Source organism: Marmota flaviventris, chromosome 16, assembly GCF_047511675.1.
Source record: "Marmota flaviventris isolate mMarFla1 chromosome 16, mMarFla1.hap1, whole genome shotgun sequence".
In the NCBI taxonomy this organism is placed as follows: Eukaryota; Metazoa; Chordata; class Mammalia; order Rodentia; family Sciuridae; genus Marmota; species Marmota flaviventris.
Window position 1 is genome coordinate 63,777,046 of NC_092513.1, and position 23,455 is coordinate 63,800,500.

A 23,455-nucleotide genomic window follows, 5' to 3' on the forward strand; every position below is an offset into this window, starting at 1 on the left:
AATTCATCACTGCAGAGATGTGGGGGCTGTTGACCTGAATCTGTGCATTTCCTTCTTTGGAGTTCATAGTCTGACTGCCTCGAGTGCAAAAACACCATACACTGTATCCTAAGTGCTCTGGTTTGATAGGGTTCAGAATAAGCTTCAGTTAGGAAATCAGAATTTCAATTGAGGAGGTGAGGAATTGTTAGTTTTTAAAATGCCCCAGGGGATTTATATTTATTTCCAAGTTTGAGAACTGTTGCTTTACATACAAGGTTTCCAGATCAATGAAAGTGCTAGACAAGCCAGAGGGCCCTGGGAGAGATTGAGCAAGGGCAGCCTTAGGACCTTCCCACCCAGAAGGTCTCTTGAATTCTGACCTAAAGAGATGGAAAAGGTGTATGGAAAAGGGCTCCTTGACTGTGTGTGTCTGAGAAATTACAGCTCTACCTGTTTCTATGAATTTTACTCCATAGAATGATGCAATTTTGACAAATCTGGAGATATTACTTTCTCGTAATGTGAAAATTCCCTAAATGTTCAATTTGTGGATTCCTTCTGAAAACTATTCCTCAGTATGGTGGGTTGTTGAATTTTACTTACATGTTTATTTAAATAGGGCCAGGAGTGTGTTTGGAAATGAGTGCTGCATGGGGCAATCTCTCCTGGTAGCCAGAGAGAAGCCCTTTCCTCAGTCTGTTCTCTCGACTTCTGCTGTCATTTACCCACTTAATACCCACCTGGAAAATTTAGACCTCCCATGGTTCTCCTCTTATTATGAATTGGTTCTTTTTTTATTCTTTTTTGATACTGGAGATTGAACCCAGGGGTACATAACCACTGAGTCACATCCCCAGCCCTTTTCATTTTTTGAAACAGGATCTTGCTACGTTGTTGAGGGCTTCATTAATTTGTTGAGGCTGGCCTCAGAACTTGTGAGCCTCCTGCCTCAGCCTACTGAGTCACTGGAATTACAGGTGTGGAGCATCAAGTTGGGCTGATGAATTGGTTCTTTAAATATTTTTAGCTCAATATATGTCTGGGTGGAAATATAACAGATATGAAGATTTTAGAAAGTTGTATAAGAGCTTTCCAACTTGTGGTCAGTTTAATTCAGGAAACATTTATCAAATGCCTACTGTGTGCCAGGCAGTATGATAAAAGCTAAGGAAGTAAAGATAAATACTGGTTCTTTACAGTATTTATTTATACATTTACAAAAATGTGCTGAGTCTTTAAGGTAGATGTGACAATTTATTTAATGGTTATGAGTTTAGAACCATCCTGATGATTTAGAATCAGTTTCTTTTGCCAAATGCATGTTTTTTCAGTGGTCAGTTAAGAATAACTGGGATGATGTTGGCTTTCTAGGGGTGGGGTATAGTTCAGTTGGTAGAGTGTTTGCCTTGAGTGCACAAGGTTCTATCCCCAGTACCAAAAAGGAAAAAAAAAATATGACTTTCTAGCTGGACATGGAGGCATACACCTGTAATCCTAGCAACTCAGGGGCTGAGGCAGGAGGATCATAAGTTCCAAGGCCAGCCTCAGCAACTTCATGAGGCCCTAAGCAACTTAATGAGACCCTTTCTCAAAAGAAATAAAAAAGGTTGGGGATGTGGCTCCTGTTTAAGCACCTCTGGGTTCATCCCTAGTCCAAAAAAAAAAAAAAAAAGTTTGGCTTTCTAGCAGGTCCAAATCATTTTCTTTTTAGGGTACCAAGCAGATTAGTCAGTGAGAACTAGGAACAATTCTCCATCCAGAGCTTTAGTTCCCTAAAGGTTCTTTAGAATCGTACGATTTTGTACAATTTTAGAACCATGAAGCAATAGGCTTGATTTTTTTCTGTTGCTGGGCCCAATAGGCTCTTAGACATACAGCTGGAAAAATAACCCCAAAACAACATTAGCTGGTTTAAGTGAAGTTTTCATGTCTTTTCTCTATAAAGTGGTCTAAATCAGAGCCTTCATTTTTAACTGAATTAAGAGGCTTGTACATAAAGAGGAAGCCTTTTTAAAAAAACAGATTTTGTGTATTTCTCCCAGGTTTTCTGGAAATTCAAAACCAGGTATTACACAGGAGGCTCTTTTTATTAGCAAGTACCTGCCCAGTTAAATGTCTTCTGCCATTAGAATTTTAATATTGGAAGACAACTACCTTTATAATTCAGTTATTTTTCTAAAAATTATGTAAGGCTTTTCACAAATACTGTGAACTAAAAAAGGAAACAATATTGGCATGAATCCACTTCATTGTAAGGAACCTAAGGTATCATTTAATTATAAGAATAATTATTGTTTTTAGTTCATACCAAATATAGTTTAATAATAGTTCAAATTCATGGGTACTAATTTGCTGTATTACAACCTTAAACTCAATGGAATTTTTTTTCTTGTAATATGACCCTTAGAATTACATTTACAAGTGAATTACACTGAGGAATAAGTTTACAGGCAACAGATTGATCTACCACACATCTCTGAGTTAATGCCATGGCCATAAAGCAGACCCATGAAATAACAGATGAATATATTGCTATAATAAGAAAAAAGAGTTCAGAAGTAAAAACAAAAGAGCTTAAATTAGGATGTTGCTAATGGCCAGACATAGTCCCTTTGTATGTGTAAAATAAATAAATTAGCCAATGTGCCCTTTCTTTGTTCTGTCAAAGATAGAACCATATTATTTTATGAGAATTCATAAGTGGTTGAACCAGACAAGATATCAAATCATCCCTGTTCTCCTCCCCCATTTTCATATTGGGCTGGGCTTTCAGGGTCGTGGAGTCAAGCAGTATGGTAGAGTTGAAGCTCATATGATGCAAAATGGTGCCAGACATATACCCAGGTAGGGTGGCTGCTGACAGGGACAACAAAATGGGACCATTGTGGAATATGTTTAGAGGCAAGTGAGGGCACAGATGGATGGGAATGAGGTGTGGTTGGAGAATTATGCAAGGGCCATCCATGGATTTTCCATGCCAAGTTTCTGAGTTTGTATGCACTGTGGGTTTTAGCGGCTATATGAATGCTCTCTGCTGCATATATTTTTGGGGTTGTGATGTGGGACAGAAGAGGCTGGACAGCCAAGGAATTTTCAGGAAGTAGGTTTATTGGCTGCAGGGTCCAGAGAGGCTATCGCCTAAAATTTCTCTGGACTTCGAGTCTGGAAATTCTTTGAACTTTATACCTAGTGGGAGAAGGGGACTGAAGGTGTACAAGACAAGTGCTTTTTGTTCCATTTTTTAATATTAGTCAGAGGTTTTACCACAAAAGCAGTAGTAACATCATCAAGTCTGCAGCTTTTATAAGACAGAGCAATTTAGTCCTCACAAAAATAGGAAGTCCTAACCCACATTTATTTTTTTTTTTGCAGAAATATTTGCTGATAGTCTGTTAATAAGAACAATTATGGTAAGGGTCTTCTGGGTGGGGGTGTCTGGTCTGCTTCAGGTGGAATGGGCCAGTGACCCAGTATACTTGGTAAGAAGTAGGATACAAGGTAGCAAAGACATTATGGGAATCTTCATGAGAATGGAATGGATTAAGGGCCAGCTCTGTGGGGTGAGTACAACCTGGGAAGGGTGAGTACAAACTTGGGAAGGGTGAGTAAGTGGACCCTGATGTGCACAATTCTTAGAGGCCTTAATGTGTCACCAGACACTAGGAATGGGGGATCCTGGATCCAAAGAAAAGTTCCAGATCTCACTCTCATGGATAGAGGAATGATCACCAGATATTGACAGGTTCTTTTGAATCAGACATTGTCCTGGGGGTTCAGAGACAGAGGGGAGCCATTGTGTGGGTGTTGGTCTTGAGCATTGGCACCTCCTGACATTCAGGCAGTCCAAGTGGAAGGACCAAGTAGGATCAAAGTCCACCTCCAGGGGAGTTTATATGCATTGTCTTTTACAGTCCAGGGAATAGGTTCCATTGTGATGTGTTGAGGAATAAAATACATATTTTCCTTTGAAGACTATTTAATCTAGTTCAGAAGATAATCCATTAAAAAAAGATATCATTTATATACAATTGTGTATAAATAGAATTTGGAAAGTGCTGAAGAACATAAGAGCTAATGTATTATTGAGGGGTTGTTTTTAACCAAAGAAGCCTAGAGTTGTTTTTCATTTGAGAGGAAGAATAGATTAGGTAGTTTTAGAAAGGAAAAACTGGAAAACTGTTTCATTTAGATTGGGAGGAGCAAGTCAATTATGTATTCCCCAATTGTTGGAAGTGCCAAATTTCTAAAATTACCTGAGGAAAAATAAATATACATAATTTTATATGTGTGTGTCTTAGTCAGCTGTGTGCTGCTGTGATCAAAAGACCTGACAAGAACAAGTTAGAAGAGGAAAAGTTTATTTTGGGCTCATAATTTCAGACATTCAGTGCATCGTCAACCTAGTCCATTACTCTAGGCCTGAGGTGAGGCAGAACATTATGGTGGAAGGATTTGGCAGAGGAAAGTTGTTCACCTCACATTAGAGGAGAAGCAGACAGAGAGGGAGGAGTAAGAGACAAAATATATTTCCCAAGGGCTTTCCCTAGTGATCTGCTTCCTTTAGAGGTACCCCACCTACTTAGAATTACCATCCAATAATCTATTTAAATTATTAGTCTTTCAAATGGATTAATCTACTGATTAGGTTATGACTTTCATCGTCTAATCATTTCATCTTTGGAAATTCCTTCTTTGTTACATGAGCTTTCTGTAGGATATCTCTAATTCAAATCATAAGAATATGTGTGTGTGTGTGTGTGTGTGTGTGTGTGTAAATTTTAAAATTGGAAGCTGAAGTATTATTTTAGTACCTTGGTCTAAAATGGTTTTATGGTATGACAAACAACAGGTTCTTGATTAAAATAGCTTTACAATATGGTTTAAGAGTTTCTTAAATATGATTGTTGCATCATCAGAATGTCTGGTAGGATAACCCTAACAATCTGATCTGAATCAGTGTCAACTGTGAACATTTGTGATGTGTTTGGTTTGGTTTTTCTATAAAACAACATCACAACTATGTGTGTGTGTGTGTGTGTGTGTGTGTGTATTTTTTTTTGTTAGGGATGGAACCCAAGGCCTTGCTCATGCTGAGCAAGCATTCTACCACTAACCTGTACCTCCAGCCCAATCCTTCAGCTTCTCTAAAAAACACAACCTTAAGTATGTTTCTACCTATGAAAGAATAACTAAATTTTAAAGTTGAGATAATTTTTTAGAATCATTCTCATGTTTTTTGAGTGTCTATTATACAGAGAAATAAATTTGTTTTGGCATAAATACAGTATTTTCTTTTATCTTATGTTCATTCTTATATGCTTATACTCAGCTTTTTTTTTCTCCTAGGTGATAGTTTTTTTTCACAATTGTTTATCATCTCATCTTTTAAAAAATTTCTATGAATAATTCTTGTAGCTTTGAAGCATTTCAAGATTTAGTTGTTCTTAAGACATTATTTCAAATTATTGATAAGAATAATATTCAGTTAGTGAAACTGCATATTTTATAATGATGGCAGAGAAACAAAATAACGTCTGATCCTACCGACTTTTGCTCCAGGATGCTTAATATAAAACAAGAACATTTCGTATTGAAAATAGCAATGAGTGGAGATCTCTGGGGGTATCTGAGACCTCATCTTGTGGGGATGTAACTTTGCTGGAAGATGCAGGAGTTCAGGAACCAGTGCACAGGTACAGAGATGCTCCTGTCCCAGGGCCTCACAGGAGGTGGGCAACTTGTTTTGACCACATGATTTCAGAGGTGACCTCAGGAATCAATTGGAACAACTGATTCTAAGGCCTCACAGTTAGGATTATAAAGAAAATGATCATTTTTTAAAAAGTATCAAATTGTTCTTCCCAAAAAAAGACTATACTGTAAAAGTTACTACTACTACTACTACTACTACTACTTTTTAAAATTTATCATCATCATCATCATCATCATCGGTACTAGGGATTGAACCCAGGGGCACTTTATCACTGAGCCACATCCCTATCCCCTTTTTAAATTTTTTATTTAGAGACAGAGTTGCTAAGTTGCTGAGGCTGGCTTTGAACTCATGATCCTCCTGCCTCAGCCTGCCAAATTGCTGGGATAATAGGCATGCACTGCTGGGCTTAGCCTTTTCTTTTTTCTTTTTAATACTAAGCCTTGTATGCTTATTTTGGGAAATGAATAAATGAATGAATGTGTGGTTTGGCCCTGTGAATGCTCCCCCTCTTGTTATGAAAGAACTCCTGGAATATCTCTATCAACTCAGCTGGTGTCTGCTGGCCTCAGCAACCTACAGGCCCAGAGAGAAACCCAATTGCATGGGGCCCTTCTGGAGGCCTCGCCATGAGGGCTCAGATTCCAGGCACAGCTTCAAAGACTAAATCACAATGTGAAAGTTGAAGTCTTTGTAGGACTTACAGACTCCTTAGGGGGAGTGTACAATACACCTGGAGGCCATACACTGAGAGAAAGAGTGGGTACCTATGGGCCAATACATAGCATAGCAGAGAGGAACAGGGGGTACCTATGGGCCAATACATAGCACAGCAGGGAGGAAGAGGGGGTACCTATGGGCCAATACATTTATTGGCTGAGGGTGTGATCCAGACAGGTACCCCAGGGGAACTTTCACTGGTGGATTGAAGTAACCAGGCAGTAGTTCCAAGGAAGTCACACTGTGACTGAGAAGGGGTCACCTGAAGCTCCTGAGCAAGCTTTAAATAGTCCTTTTAAGGGAAGAAGCTAGAAAGTAGCCTCTGAGTGGTTATCTCTGGCCAAGAGCTAAAGCCATCAGGTTCCCTTATAATATTGAAAACTATGTTGGGGTGACATCCAATAAGCAGTTACTTCTAGTGTGAAAATTAAACTTCTGTTTAACGCTACATAAAATTATAAGCACTCACTACCTGAGGAAACTGTCCTCACAGGATCATTTGTACAGTCTTAATATGTGATGACTTGTTTCACCATAAAGAAAATAAACATCCCATCTGATTCAAATGTATGATATGTCAAGATCATTGTACTGTCATGTGTTACTAATTAAAACAAATTAAAAAAAGAAAAGAAACAACGCAAATGCTTTTCATCCTTACAGCAACCCTGTTAGTTGTGTGATCTTATTGTCTCCATTGTACAGATGTGAAAGCTGAGACTGAGGCTGAGGTATATCCCAAGATCAGACAACTAACAGGGACATGTTCCCCTACCTGTGCCCTGTGTGATCTGCTTCTAGAATCTGCTTGGTCCTCAATAAGCAAAGGATGGTGGGGGGAGGGGCACCACAGTGATGAGAAGAAGAAACCTGAGCTGAGAGGACTGAAAGGGGAGCCATGGGCCATGACTGTCAAAGGACATCATAAAGGAAGGCCTGCTGTTGAAGGGAGCAGGCCTCTCATATTAAGCAGTTCATGGATTAATCCTTACTTGCCCCCAACCATAGTGTGACTTCTACTGGAGGGACTACTTTGTATACAGTAGGAATGACTCTGGCTGGACTGCTGAACTTGTTATACTAGAGAAATTGCAATGATAACACTCCAGGTAGCAAAGCCTGCCTATAACCTTCCAGAATTCTTTGAAATGCCTATAATGCCCCATTAACATAATGCTCCAATAACATCCCAACCACTTTGGGACTTCTTAACCATTTTTTTTTTGTGCATGAACAAATCTATTCTGCTGTTTGCTGAAGCCTATGAGTACCTTCTCTGAGTAATGCTTGTAAATGCTGAACATTTGCAACTGGCATTACAGAGAAAAGCAATTATTGAAGTGCAGTAATGAGTGTGCTAGAAATTTTAATATGATAGGAATTCTTGATTATTAATTAGCATGTAAAATAACAAAATCTGGTGGTGAGCTTAATAACTACTGATATTTTGAAGAGATGAGAGATGCAAACAGTTTCCAACCACACAGTGATTGCTATAAAAATATCTGTAATTAATGTTGGTGACAAATGAACAGGACATGTTGAACTTGTGTGGCCTGTTTGTCTACTTCCATGATTGAAGCAAATGTTTAGTTTAGTTAGAGGTTAGTGAAAATAAAGGTGTAATTGTTTTCTACTAATGTTTGCAGAACCCCTAAATGGTGTCTGTTCCCTATGTTAAGAACCCTGAGCCATGTGGGGCACTCCTTCAAGTAAGTCCTATGAACAACCTCATGGGCTTTTGATTGGGCTTCTAATGAAGCTTTAGCTCAAGTTAGGGAAAATGATACCTTAAAAATATGGAGCCTTCCTGCTTGTGGTTCTTGTAGACTGCATTTATGTAGGCTTTTTTTTTTTTCCTGTTTTTCAATACAGTGTTTATAATGATCCCCATAAACACTTGCATCATTTTGTAGGATGCATTCTTAGAAATCAGTATATTTTGTTACCATTTGATATTCTCTCTTATTTTTTCCTATTTTTTTTTGTAATATGGCTAGTGTTTAGATAGAGCATTAGTTTTTGAATATTGAACTAATAACTAAACAACCTTTTTTGGATTTATCTACCATGGAGTCACATCATTGGAAAGTGCTGATAGTTGCTTTTTCTTCTTTCCAGTTTATATGCTTTTCTTTTTAAAATTTTCTTCTGTTTACTGATAGGACTTCAGAATAATGATAACAGAAGCAGTGTTGTCTATGAGTCTTCTTCCTGATTTTAAAGGAAATTCTTCTAATATGTCCCAATTGAGTCATGTGCTGGTACCAATTTTCAGTAGTTGGCAAGAACCAACCATTAATTTTTCATGAATTTTGCAAGCCAGTTTTAAAATGTCATCATTATTTAAAATTAAATTATGTAAATGTGAAAAATAAACCAATCATCATATTAAAATACAGGTAATCAATTATCAGAACTTACCCCTTACTGCCTTTTTTGTGGTGTCTTGCTATGACCCCTGCTCTTCAGGCTGTTTACATGCCTTCTGTGTTCATGGTGGAAATGCTATGTGGCTTGTGTATGCATGCCTTCCCAACCCCAGGTTCAATAACTTCACACTAAGGGCTTTGAATTGGCCTTGTTGAGAATAGTTACACCATGGACAATGACAAAGGCTGAAACTAGGGGTTTTATTTTCCTTATCAGCCTGTTGTTAAATATAGGCTAATGCACTTATGACCAAGACTGGTGCAAGTTCTAGCCTCTTAAGAAAAAAAGAAAGGAGAGAGGGAAAGAAGAGGAGAAAGGACATCTTCTCCCAATGTGATAACCTGCATGTATTGTTTTTTCTGCAGACAACTGTGATGCTCCACTGGCCTCTGCCTTGCCGCGAGTATCCTTCAGTAGCTCCTCAGAGCTGTCCAGTAGCCATGGCCCTGGCTTTGCAAGTCTAAATCGGAGAGATGGTGAGTCGGCTGCTGTCTTTGCTCCTTCCTCAGAGAGAGCTTTCATCCTTAGTTATTTTCCATTCTTGTAGCTCAAAAATTAATATTTGCATTTTATCGAATTTGAAGAAATTGGATTTTTTCATGTTATTTTCTATTTGCTTTCTTTTTATTATAAATTTATAAATTATAAATAAATTATGAATCTATTTTTTGTTTTAATAGTTTTCTTCCTTATTGGTTGCCAGTAAGTGCTCATAAAGGAAATTAATCAGAAGGGAATTACTGGGGCTACTCATTATTTCCAATGATTTCTTTTTAGTTTTAGAACAGGCTATATAAAGTTACTCATCTAGTAAGCTGAAGATGAAAAACTCAAATATATAAATAAGTAAATGAGCCCATGTTAGAGTCACTGGGGGAAGTCAACAGGTACCAGGGCTGCTGATGGGCAATGACCACTATCCTGGGACATCACATGGGAGAAGGCCAGGGGTAGGCTCTGCTGATAGTAGGGATTTTCTTCCTGTGCAGTGTGAAGGAAGCAGCAGGCTTGCTTTTTGGAGATGTCTTATTCTATCATAAGAATAGAATCTCCAATGTCATTGAGTAAATTACCTTTTCTGTTGCATGAAGAGTAGTTCAGAGGATTAAATCAGTGAATACAATAAAAAGTTAAGTGCTCTACAACCTTCTAAAGAGGTAGAGTGATTTTTCTGTGAGAGTGAGCTAATTAATTCAGGAAGTACAGCTTAAAATGAGCTCTGCCCTCTGTAAGTACAACCTTGTAAATCTTGGTGATGTAGACTTAGAGTTGAGTATTTGCTCCTTATAAGTAATATTTCAAGATCTGGGTTTTAAGTATAGCTTGAGTTTCTTTATCCCTTAAAAATGAAGCATGGTACTTAGTTATCAGATACATTGATAGGAAAGAGTTGATACAAGAGGAAAACCCAGAGAGTGAGGGTTGGAGACCATGCCCATGATTGTTCACTCGCATTTTTAAAAAATATAGTTTTAGTAGTATATGGACACAATACCTGTATTTATTTATCTTTATGTGGTGCTGAGGATTGAACACAGTGCTTCACATGTGCTAGGCAAGTGCTCTACCACTGAACCACAATCCCAGCCCCTCATTTTTTTTTTTTTAACCGTGGAGAATCATTCTGTGGCCTGAACATTAGATTTCAAATATTTTCTAGCATGACAGTAAAAATATATTTTCATTGCAACCAGATTTCACCCGTTTATATTATCAAATTACCATTTTTGGCCTGGCGGTTACTCTAATATCAGGTTAGCATCTAAACTTTTCAGTGGTTTCAAGGATTATAATAACCAAATAAACACTCAATTTAATTATTTTAAAGAAGCTCAGTGGGCTTGCATGTTGTGTTTCTGATCTGCAGAGACACAAACCTGTTATGATTTAGGCTCCACTGCTGTGGATACTGTGAAGGTTATAAACATACAGAGGGATAAATCTCCAAGTTTAGGATCCAGTTAATTCCATTATATTTTATTTAAAAAGTTAACAGCTCAGAATTATGAAATGATAGTACAAAATTCATCTTATATATTCAGACTACTTTTATTGGATATTTAAATTATTTTTTTTGTTTGAGAGTAGCAATCAGCCAACGAGGTTTAGTGTTTATGGTTGCTATTCTGATTGCATGTAATGTGTTTCAATAAATATTCCTTGATATTGCTACCAGACTTCATACTCATTCCTGAAGTGTGATTTACAAAGCTCAATATATCAATATTTCCTCTGAAGGATTATCTTTGTGTGTTTTCTGTTTTCTTTTTTTCTTGTGCATTTTATTTATTTATGTATTCATGTTGTTTTCTATTGACTTATGAAAATATGTAATAAAGTATTTCTTAGCAACACTTTTGTGACAAATAATGGAAAGGGATCTTATGAACAGTACTGAGAAGGCTGAGTAGAGAAGTCTGGGCAGGTTCAGGTGTTTCTAGGGATCACAGCAGAGAGGCAGCTCCCAAAGGGCTGAGCATCATGGCCAATCATCCTGTGGCCACATTTGAGTCAGTGATTTTTATGAGTTTCCTACTGGCAGAGCAAATTATTGTAGAGATAGTAATGGATTAGTATTATCATTCAACAAAGAATTAAATATTCTTAAGAGTTTATTTACTTTTTATTTGCTATTTTTAGTTATACATGACAATAGAATATATTTTGACATATTATACATAACATGAACTACAATTTCCCGTTCTTTTGGTTGTACCTGATGTGGAATTACAATGATTGTGTATTCATATATGAAAATAAGAAAGTTATATCTGATTCATTCTACTGTTTTTTTTCCATTCCCATTCTACCCTCTTCCCTTCATTACCCTTGTTTAATCCAAAGTACTTCTATTCTTCCCTACCCTCCTCCCCCCTTATCGTGAGTTAGCATCTGCATATCAGAAAGAACATTCAGACTTTGGTTTTAGGGGATTGGCTTATTTCACTTAGCATGATAGTCTCCAGTTCCATCCATTTACTGGAAAATGCCATAATTTTATTCTTGTTTATGGCTGAGTAATATTCCATTGTGTATATATACCATTTTTTAGAGGTTAGTTTTAAAATCTCTGCTCATAGTAATTCTTCTGGAATTCCCATTTAAAGCCTGAGCATGGGTTCCAGGTATACATTTAACTGAGTGACCCTGACATAATATTCTTTAGCTTTTTATACCAAGAAACATAAACTGTTGAAAAGTTAATAACTCAAAATGCCTGCCCTAAAGTTTTTAAAATTGATAGATTTTAAGAAATAAAACTTATACCTAATTAAGAAAATTAATGTCATTGGATATGGATATAAATTTATTTAAAAAATGGATTTGATTGTTCACTTCATTGCCATCAAAATTAAACTAAAATTAAGAGTTAATATGTCTCATGTAAAAGCAGATTGCTGAAATCTGCATTCTAAATATAATATTAATTTTCACTTTTTCCTTCTCAAAAAACTCCTAAGAAACTTTGTACTCCAAATTTATCCAGAAGTTAAAAATAAATAATAAGCACCCGGAAAACTATCTCCAAAAGTAGCCACATGAGCCTTTCATTTCACATTTTGCTTGTGCAGAGTCTCTAGGGTCTCTGCGATTCCAAATGCTGCTGCCTTCCAACCTCAGTGTTACCTTCTCATCCTGTCAGTCATGGAGGCTGTAGGTGCAGGCTTGAGACCAGAGCCGTGATCTTGGCAGAGGTGGTTGAAATTAACTAGGAAGAAGCATATTGAGGTTTTCTCTTTTCTGCTCCCTGCAAATGCTTACATAAATGTTCCTTTCCAGGAAAGGACTGCTCTGCTCATAACTCAGATGCTGAAATTGTGGACTCTAAAGCTGAAAGTGGCCACCTGCATGGGAGACCCCATTGGAGACTGTGGAAATTGTCAACTGCTTTGATTGAAACTCAAAGTGGCAGTGAGAATGTGGTATCATTTATTGCACAACAAAAGTAGATGGAGACAAATGGAACTGATTGACTTGTTCCTTTTTCCTTTTAATTCTCAGCCTTACTAGTGCTGAGCCATTGGGCATGTTTCCACAGAAATACACTGTGCTCATCTGTTGATGGAGCCAGGAAAATATTTGCCTAATACTTCCAATATTGTTCATTGCTGTGCATTTTAGAAACTCTTGTTAACATTAAGATACTTATTTCTCACTTCCATACATTTAGTAGTATACCTACTATTATGGACATCAGGAAGATAAGTAAGAAAATAAAAATGATTAGATTGAGGAAAATGTTTAGATTTGTCCTGAAGATACTAAATAGCTTCTTATAATATGGGACTTGACTATTTGAGTTCTCCTGTTTCCCCAGTAGTATATGATATAAAATTAATTGGCTTTTAATCGAAGAATGTTTTAAAAAACTTAAAAGAGTAGATAATAATTAAAACTATCTGAAAGTATGTCAACTCCTGATATAAATCAGAATGTTGCTAAATATTCAATGCAAATCTTTCCCTCACATTTTTTTCACAGAACCTAGTTTTTTTATACAGAGAAGTTTTTGCCTTTCCACATCAGATGCTTAATTCTGTTTATTTGTTCTTTCTAAAAAAAATTAAATCTATGAGGGCCAAGAGATGTTCTGTTTTTAAACTACCATTGTTTTCCTGAAAAAAATTTAAAAAAACACACACACAAAAAAAAACCTTGCAGATGCACCATGGGTGTGAAGTGCTGTGGACAGGTCAAAGGTAAAACGGGTGTTTTAAATATGTCCATGTACTGGTGCACAGAGCCCTGTCTTGGAAGTACATAGCTTTATTTAGTCAGTTTCTATGCAATGCAAAATGGTAGCATGTGTGATGAAAAGCTCTGAATCAGCCCTGTAGTCATCACATGGAAGGGATGCTGCTCTGGTTCTTTCCTGCTCCTTCTCTAGCTTCAGAGCCTCTATATTCTACGCAGAGCCTAAGTTACCAGATGAGACAAACGGAATGAACCAGCCAAGTTCATCCATGTTCATCCGTGTCTTCAGTGTTGTCAGCATCCTTCAGGAGGCAGTGTTAGGTGTGACTTTGTCTACCAACTATAAAATTACCTCCAGAATCCGGGCTCTGGTAGACTCAGTTGCCTTCTTTGGAGGGTTAAGCACCTTCCAGGAATGCTCAGATTTCTTATTGCTGTTCCTTTTTATTTGGAAGATGGTTTGGGGATGCACAGGACAGTCTTCTGCCCTGGTGGAACTGTATGATAGGAGGAAATGTCAGGGTATGTCAGCTCCTCATGTTGGTCCTTGACTCTTGCTGTGTGCTGAGGGAGTTTGCCTGACTTTAACCCTGAAGACTAGTTGACTTCTGTTCCTAAAGCTTGTGGCAGACTTCCTAAGTGTTCCCAGGGAGTAGTCATCATCCTATGCTGAATGTGTCCTATGTCACTTCACTTCTTGTGATGGTGTGGCCTTCCTCAGGTCTGTGAGTCTTGTTTCTGGCTGAGCAGCAAGTCAGGGCCTTGATTATGTATATTTTTGCTCCTGTCAAGTTGACCTGTGTATATTCAGATTCAGCTCAATTTTTGTTTCCTTTTGATGACCTCTTGGGAATTCTGGGTCACTGTGAGGGAGTGGAAAAAGTAATGATGGGTTTTGTACTGGCAGGTTAGGCTCAGAACTGACCTATCAGTTCCACCCACAGCTCAGCTGCCACAACTAGTCACTTTGCCCCATGAAACCACAGAGGGCATGGAAGAAGGATGCTTTACATGGCTAAGAAGTGGGAAAGCAGGAATTTTAAATTCTCTGACTTGGCATGGTACATCTTATGGTTTTGCTACTTAATTACCATTGTGTGAAAGTGATATAACTGTACTTTGAATTTTGTATTTTAAGTTTTCCATGGGCCATGTGATCAAATTATAAGGGTAAACAACCATAGCCTACAGTATATAGTGGTATTTGATTGGTTAGGTGTATTCAATGCATTTTCCATTTATAATATTTTCAAATGATGGGTTAGTCAGGATGTAATGCCATGGTAAGTTGAAAAGTATCAGTATTTGGCAAAGAGTGGTAATGGCTGATGACTACCTTACCCCTACAAGGTGATATCCCTAAATTCCACATGGAAGCCAAGCAAAAGCCTGCCTATGCTTTTCACATATTCCCCTCACTTTTCTGATCCTCTGGGGCTTTGTTCCTGAGCAAGGATTGTGGATCATTGTTCCACCATGTGATAGGCAGTTCCTATTCCTGCTCAGCAGGAAGTCATCACATCCTATTTTCATCTTTTCTGAGTTGTTCTTTACTCTCCCTGGCTTCTCATGGGCTTGAATGTATAATGATCTCTTGCAAATGGCATTAACTAAAGGAATGAAAAATAAATGACATTATTTCAAAGTTATTTCTGTGTATATAATCTGCCTGGTCAGTATATCATGATGGCCACCATTTTGCCATGAAAGTTTTCCATTTATGTAAGAGTAAGTAGTACTTAAGGCTTACTTGGTACCTTCCCAAATGGTTTTTGGAGCCCTTCTTAGGACTAACCAAATTTTATCAAAATTTGGGTAGCAAATTCTACTCTTTTCCCTTTCAAAATAACTATTATAACTTCTTATATCATTCATGGTATACTCTGAGGTATGTTGAGTTTATTAGTGTGTACCCTTGAAGTGCACCATGATGTCTTGCTTCACTTAACGTGTTTATAAATGAACTGCCTGTTTCTATGGAGTTGTATTTTGCCTATGGCCTTACGTGCTTTCCATCCATGCACACACAACTGCATTGCCTCTTCCAGGTAATGAGAGTTTGCCCCTTTTTTTCTGTTCAGGGATCCTGGTAAAAGTTCTACCATCTGAGATGGCCAAAGGGTGAGGTTGAATTAGCAACCTTTCATGAGGCAGCTGGGTTTACTAAGGTATATGCATCCCAGTAAAAATCAAAGCATTTGGGATCTTGAACAACAGGTCTAATTTGCAGGATTGAAGATGCTCCAGACATGAAATATGTCAGTCTGCTCTGAGTGTTAGTGGAGACCTTACTGAATGGGGACTACAAGACTGTTTCTGGGACTCCCTCATCTGTCTTCCCTATAATTCTTACAGTTGGACTCCTGTGATGTTGCCATGTTTCTTCCACAGAAGTCAAGTCAAATGAACTTTGTTGGGACATTCTATGCCACACTGATGGGATGAATATCTCTACTGGGAATGTTCCTTTGTCACGGGTATTCACCATTTGTGATGCTTGGACCTCCTCCATTTTGCATGTGTATTAGAGCACTGCATATTCCTATAAAGGGGAATCTACATGTGCCTCTTCTCTCCCAAGGCTTTCACAGCACATTTGCCAATTGCAATGAATTAACCAGTCATAACATCTTTAGGGAAAATGTTTTTTCTTCAATGGGATTTCTTTCCCAGAAGCATTTGGCTGACTGAGCAGTAACCAATGGATGGAAAATTGAGTTCTCATGGCATTATTTCTGAGGATCTCATTCTGGTATTTCCTGATGTGGTCCTACATTTATTCTAAATTTTGAAAAATGAGTTACTTACTCAATTTCTTAAGAACAGTGATAATCCCTAGGAAGTGGGTGAGGTGCCTTGCCTCCTGCCTTTCTGGGCAAATTCCTAATTGTCATGGGGGCATCAAGGGAGATGATGTTGTTTTGACCCTCCTATGTGACAGTCTGAAATCTTATCTATTGAAGTAACTCAAGGGAACTCTGGAAGATGTATAATGATGCTTTCATTGAATCATTGGATCTCTGAACAACACCTCAAAAATGTGAAGACACACATGATAAAATCAGAAAGCTTGGTGGCTCACCTTATCATAAATGAGATACTGTTTGTTCATTTTGTTCCTGGGCTTGCTGGACAATTCTATTTTTATTTCAAATGTGAGAAAGTAGCACTGTTGTCTTACAGTTAGTCAATGCAAAACTTCCAACCACTAAGACCTGAAAGCACCAGGTCACCACAGATCTTTGAGATGTCGAACTGGCCTCTCTGGCCTCTTTTACAACTGCTCAATAGTGCACATGAGAAAAATGGATTAACATTCAGTAGTAATAGGTTTTTGTTTATGTAGGAAGAGCTACAGAAGTGAATGTCAAATTCCAAAGAGCTCTGAAAGTTGTCCCTGGGGATGCTGCACACAAAACTTCAGGAAGCCAGTGGTGACCTCTCGCAATGTGTTCCCACGATAGGCTCCTTTTGCCCACTACACAAGGTATCAGTCACTGAAATGAGTTTTGTATAGAATAAGAGTTTATCCCCAATTTGGCCAAGCATGAGGGTGGAGGTGGGATACCCAAGTCCCAAATATGCCTCCTGGAGGATAGGGTTTGGGGATATTTATGGGATAAAGAAGCAGGGTATTTAAGGTGTGGGTGAACATGAGTTCAAGTAATCAGTGGATTTCACTGGTGTAATCAATCTTCATGGCCTCTCCTGGGATGCATGTTCAGAAAATGGCAGCATTAGCATGATCTGAGGGTGGAGGTTTGGCTTCCTGACATCAATAGCCCACCCATTACACAACTGCACAGGCCCCTTGTCAGAATCCTTATTTTCAACAAAAATAACCTTCACAAGCCTGAAAAGTAAGTGACCTAGGTAGCCATTATCATTATAACTCCAATATCAGAGGTTCTAGTTCTGCAGGGCTAGTAGGAGACTTAATAGTATTTTGCTAAGCTGAGTGTCTTTCAGAATTAGTGATTTTTAAAGTTAACTAAGAAAATAACTAAGGAGGAAGCGCAGGTTCTCAAAGTCAGAGAAACAAAAGTACAAAGGGTTGATTAGTATAAAGGAGACTGGGTCAGCTGTGTTTGCTATTGGCTACTAATTGTCAAAATCAGGATTCTTTCTTCCCTTGGAGTCTTGGAGACAAACTCTTTCAGAGGATGGTCAAATTCTTGAGAATAACTGGGGTTGAGGGTAGGTGATGGGCCTTGATGGAGCCTTTGTTGCTTCAGAAGATACATATTTACCATCTTAAGCCCTTCTATTATTTTACTACATGCCCAGGGGGTGATTATGGCCCACCCACCAAAGGCTTGGTTTTAAATGCACTTATATTTCTTCAATATTACTGACATTTAATGAACATCTCAGATTGACCAATATAAATGAATTTTGAATTCATTTTTGAGTTGCTTAATTGCAAAGCCACTGCAGAGTGCTTCTGAATTTCATAAGGAATTGTTTTACAACTAGGTGTCTGAGTGTGATTTTAAATTATAGATGCACTTTTTGGAAAATTGCACACCAGGTAGACTTCTGGAAAATTTTAGGAAGCACAGGAGAAGGGAGTCAGAGCACACATAGATGGGTCTAGAGGCAGGATTCTACATTTTTTATACCCTCATAGCCAGAAAGCCTGCATGTAGATAACTGGAATTATTTCCAAGGAATTAAAGCTAAGACAAATGCTTTATTAGATCCCCCTCAGCAAAGTAGGCAGGGTCATGTGCAAAATCTCAGGGTGTAAAGCCCAGAGATCTCTGAGGTGGTGAGCAGGGAGCATGTACAGTGCTGCCTGTGTCTTCCCTGGGAACAGTGCCTGCTTTCCTTACCTTCTCCCAATTCACCCTAGTCATCTAGAATGTCCAATGAGACACCTGTGAATTCAGATGCAGTTAAGTGAGGAAAGAAACAGAGCTGGTTCTTATGCCATTAGAAACAATGTTAACAGTGACCTGGGGGGAAACTTACCTTGGCAACAATTCCAATTTACCATTTATTTGCTTGACCTCTGAATGACCTGAACATCCTTGGATCTTTCAGGTCACATTAGCCACTTAACATTTCTCCCGTCGGTTGGATATTTCTTTGCTCTGGTGCTTGTTAAAATTTGAGGAAGACATGCACCGATTTTCACCTTTCACCTTTAAGTATTCCTCTGTGCACAAAGCTGACATTCTGACACTCATTAGGACAGTGTATACTCAGGATCCACCAGAGCAGTGGTCAGTGTTATCACTATCTGTGGTCCGAGTAATGAAGGCAGGGAGGGTCCTGGGCTTGTTACATGCTTGCGCTAGTTTTGTTTTCTTCATTTTCTCATCTTCTTCTCCAAATTATTCAGATTTTTGAGTCATTTCCTGAGTACTTTCTAGTAAAAGTGGCAGGTGACTGATGATTTAAGTCATGAAGAGGCTGCAGACTCAGCACTTGGTGTGACCTCTTGCTGTAATTGCCGTGAGGGCAGCAATACCTGCCCCAGGCAGCCTGATTGACTTCCAACGTGTGGAGGGGAATTACCAGGCACTTCACACATCTTCTTATTGGATCTTCATCCCAATCCTAAAAAACAAAAACAAAACAAACAAAAAAGTATCCCACTTTTCTTATAGGGGAATGGATGTTTTTGTGGCTGGTGGCTTCCCAGATGTTAGGACCTTGCTGTGTACAACTGGGAATATTATTCTTGAGAATAACTGGGGTTGAGGGTAGGTGATGGGCCTTGATGGAGCTTTTGGTGCTTCAGAATATGTTTTTTATTTGTATAAATAGTGAGGTTTTTGTTGTTGCTGCTTTTTTTAAGAATTTTATTTATTTAGCTAAGTTTTCTGTGAAGGGGCTGAGGCTGGAGAGGAGGGGGCAGTGGAAAAGCAGTCTATGCTGTCAGCAGTGGGAGAGCTGTGGCAAGGGTCACCTTTCTTGTGGGTTCAGGATTAGTCACTATGAAATGGTAATTGAGAACTGCTGGGCTTCATTTCAGGGGCTATGGGTTCCTTTGTGTTCTTTACCAAAGATTTGCTGTGTTTGATAATGCAGGCTGATCAGTTTTAAGAACTATTGGTGTTATATCCCTAGTTCTCTCTTTTTTTTTTTTTTTTTTAATTTTGAGACGGGGTCTTGCTAAGTTGCTGAGGTTGGCCTTGAACCTGTGATCCTCCTACTTCAGCCTTCCCTACCCCTAAACAATCTATCCATGTTAGTTAGTAGGGGGCTGCCCTCAAGTCCAGCCCTTCTAATTAGTGTTTTGGTTTGTTTTTTTGTTGGGCAGGGGTGGTCTCACATGCTGTCTCAAGCTCCCTAGTATTCCCAAAGTTAGAGTTTGTATATTCCCCATTCTTTCTCTTCAACACTTCATTAAATTTTAGAAAAAGCACCATCCACCCCAGTACTGTGGACAGTGAGCATATGTAGAGGACCATCAGCACAGTGTCATGGCCTGCAGGAATCTGGGGTTTATCTGTGAGTATATTCCTGCTGACATGATTGCCTTATGGCAGGGGGCATTCTGAAGTTTCATTACTTTATCTGGGAACCCAGGTGATCAAGTAGCTTCATTTGTATATTAGCAGCACCTCCTCCCCACGGTTAAAGGATATGAAATGTTCAAGGTCGATCCAGTGCAGATGTTGAAAGCTGGCCTGCAGGGATGGGGCTGCTCTTGAGGGAGAGGCTGGACCCAGGGTTACATGTGGGAAACATGCTGATATTTTTCATTTGGCTGTGCTTCTCTACATGGGTTCCCATATTAATTATGTTTCCTGGTTTCCAGAGGGAATGAAAAGGTCAAAAAGATGGTGACATGAAAAAAAAAGAATTGTATCATTAATATGTTCTTGAGAACTTTAATACTGTTGTAGGGACAGATGAGGCAAGGCACCAAAGATAGCAGGAAACAGTTTTATTTGGCTGCAGCCAGGTTCAGAGGGTACAGTTTTCGCTATAATCAATTAATTCCCTGAACCCTGAGGTCAGGTACTTTCAGAACTTTATACCCAGCATGGAAGTGGAGGGGCTCAGAAGTTCACAGACTGTAGAAGTTCACATAAAGCAGCTTTTTCTGGGCTGGGGTTGTGGCTCAGTGGTAGAGCGCTTGCCTCACATGTACGAGCCACTGGGTTTGACTCTCAGCACTGCATATAATTACATGAATAAAATAAAGGTCCATCAACCTTTATTTTAAAAAAAAGAAAAAGCAGATTTTTCCTTCACTGTTTTGGGCAAGTTAACCCTTCAAGGACAACACCGGAGAAGGGGAGAGCTCTCTGCCCCCCTTCACCCACCCCTGTTACCATGGAGGCCAACTGGTAATTTCTCTTATCTTAGAAATGTAGACATCTCTGTAAAGCTCCAGCTCAAGGCCGGAAGCCGTGTTAAAGAATTTGTCTTTTTTTTTTTTTTTAATCTCATTTTGCATTTGCAAACACACTTTTCAAACTACTATACTGGATAAATATTTGTGAGAAACTAGGAAAAGGGGTGTTCAGCACCTGGAGTGCTGATCTCTTCCAGGCCAGTGGCCAGGTAAAAAAGAAGAACAGGAAAATAGGAAGTTTACCTATATTGAACTCTTTTGTAGAGACTCTTTTGCTGATAGTTCTAAAATCAATTATGGTGAAGATTCCTGGAGAAGTTTAGTTAAGATTTTCTGTGGAGAAGGGGGTGCCACTACAATACTAACTAGTAGGAGCTAGAACACAGGAAAGTTAATAGTTTTTCAGTGGTTTAAGTGAGTCATTTAAAATATCAAATATAGAAAATTTTAACATAAAAGAATCAACAATACTTAATTTCTGACATTTTAAAAACTAGCTACAAAATCAGGAGCTGTTGCAGCAGGAATGTTAGTCAGGATTGTCAGTTAAGTCTCAGAAGTCTCAGAGCAAAAATTATATCAGAAAGTCCAACAGACTGTGGGACTAGGCAGGAAGGCACTGAGTGATAACCTACCTTCTCATGAAAAGCAAAGGCTGAGAATATGTCACAGGCTGGAGGCCTCTAAGGAGACAGGATGATGGCATTTAATGTAGGATCCTGGAGTAGATCCTGGAATAGAAAAAAGGATTGAGTGGAAAACTCAAGCAATCAAAATAATTTGAGGCCTTGTTAATAACACCGTTCTACTGAACTCCTAAAAGTGATTATCCCATCATGAGACTGTTGCTGAGAGCAGATTTTAAGTCTTCTTACCACAAAAGAGTTAGTGTTGTTGTAATACGTTAATTATATGTGTTAACTATATATATGTTATATGATTAGCTATATATATATATATATATATATATATATATATATATATATATATATATATATTAATTACATGGTGTAGCTACTCTACCATGTGTGAATATGCCAAAATGTGTGGTACACCATAACTATATGCAATTTTTATTTGTCACTAAAAGAATAATAATATTGTTCCAATGTTAGTACCTTAGTTTTGATTAAAGAGTCCCGGGGAAACTAGTTAAAAAAGATACGGAAATTGCCTATACAATCTTTGTATTTTTTCTGTAAATTGAAATTATTTCAAAATAAAATATAGAAAATGCACTACAGGACAGCCATAATCATAGCTGCTTTGAATTCCGGATCAAAGAAAAAGACTGTGGTTAGGAAAATTTTGAATATTTGAACAAAAGAGGAAATCCTAGAAGGAACCTGGGTTTAACGATTAGTAAGCTTTATATTTTCCTGGAGGAATATGCATGTAGAGCTGTGTATGGAGGACACAGCCAAGAGGCAGGGGTCTGAATGTTCCCACCTGTACCTCCAGGAGTCCTGATGCAGATATCAGATCATCCCAACTCCTGCCTCCTAAGCAAATCTAGTGTATAATGAGCTGACACATCTAAAAAAAAAAAATTAACAATGTATGCAGTTAAAAACTGTCAGACAATACTATTAGAGCCTTGACTTAGGAATGAGTATTGGGAGAAAGTTAGGAAAAAAAAGCATTTTTTTTTCCCCATTAGGGATCATTGACAAGATATTGCCATTTTCTAGATATTATTATAAAGATAATGATTTTAAAGCTTATTTCCAAATTTTCTTAATTACATATTAATTTGAAAATCAGAAAACCCAATAAGAAAAATATAAATCTAAGTACATGGGTTCCTCAACTATAGATCTATAGATTCAAGCAACCTCCAATCAAAAAAAAAAAAAAAAAAACAAACAAAAATAATTCTGAATATGACACATTTTTTTTCTTGTGATTTCCTCCCAATGATACTGTATCATAGCTGTGTATATAGCATTGTATTATATTAGGTATTGCAGGGAATATAGAGATGATTTAAAGGATATAGAGGACTTAAAGGACATAGAAGGTAGTTTGTATGCAAATACTACATCATTTTATATAATGTACTTGGAATTTGGTATCCAAGGGGGTCCTGGACCAAGTCCTTGGTGATGATTATGTACAGTTGTGCACACCTCATATTTATGTTAAACTGCAAGAACAAAATACATCAATAGTATATCCTCAGGCACCCCTAATTTTCTATTTTGATAGGCATTAGACACAACAAAGCACAATCATTTCTTTTCTGCTCTGTTGTCTTGAATGACTGGGAAATTCTTTGTCCTTCCAGACAGTAAAGGTATCACTTGCTATGTGGGGCTCTCTCTAACCTTCCCGACTCGCCCCTCAGAACTCTTCTGCATAGAATTCTCCTCCACTTCTGCATCATCCACCCTCCACTGCACTTTATTTCAAATTGTTCTTGAGATATCTATTTGTTCTATGAATCTGCAAGCACCTGAGTGCTTCACGCCCATAACCATCTTACTATCCCAGCCTTCAGCACTGCTTCCTGATACTGGGGATCCAGGATTAAGGTTTTCTAGTTGTACTATAGTATGGATATTTTTCTTCATGCCCAGTAAAGGGGAAATCATGCA

The 23,455-nt window shown here is 38.2% G+C and overlaps 1 protein-coding gene across 1 annotated transcript in view; it reads left to right on the forward strand.

Annotated features, from left to right (window-relative positions):
- Window positions 1–23,455, forward strand: part of LOC117794582 (contactin-associated protein-like 3) — a 202,694-nt gene that overhangs the window by 16,216 nt on the left and 163,023 nt on the right. The window contains exon 2 of the mRNA XM_071602719.1: window positions 9,214–9,324. Within this exon, the coding sequence (XP_071458820.1) occupies window positions 9,214–9,324 (111 nt within the window). The remainder of the gene's footprint in view (window positions 1–9,213; window positions 9,325–23,455) is intronic.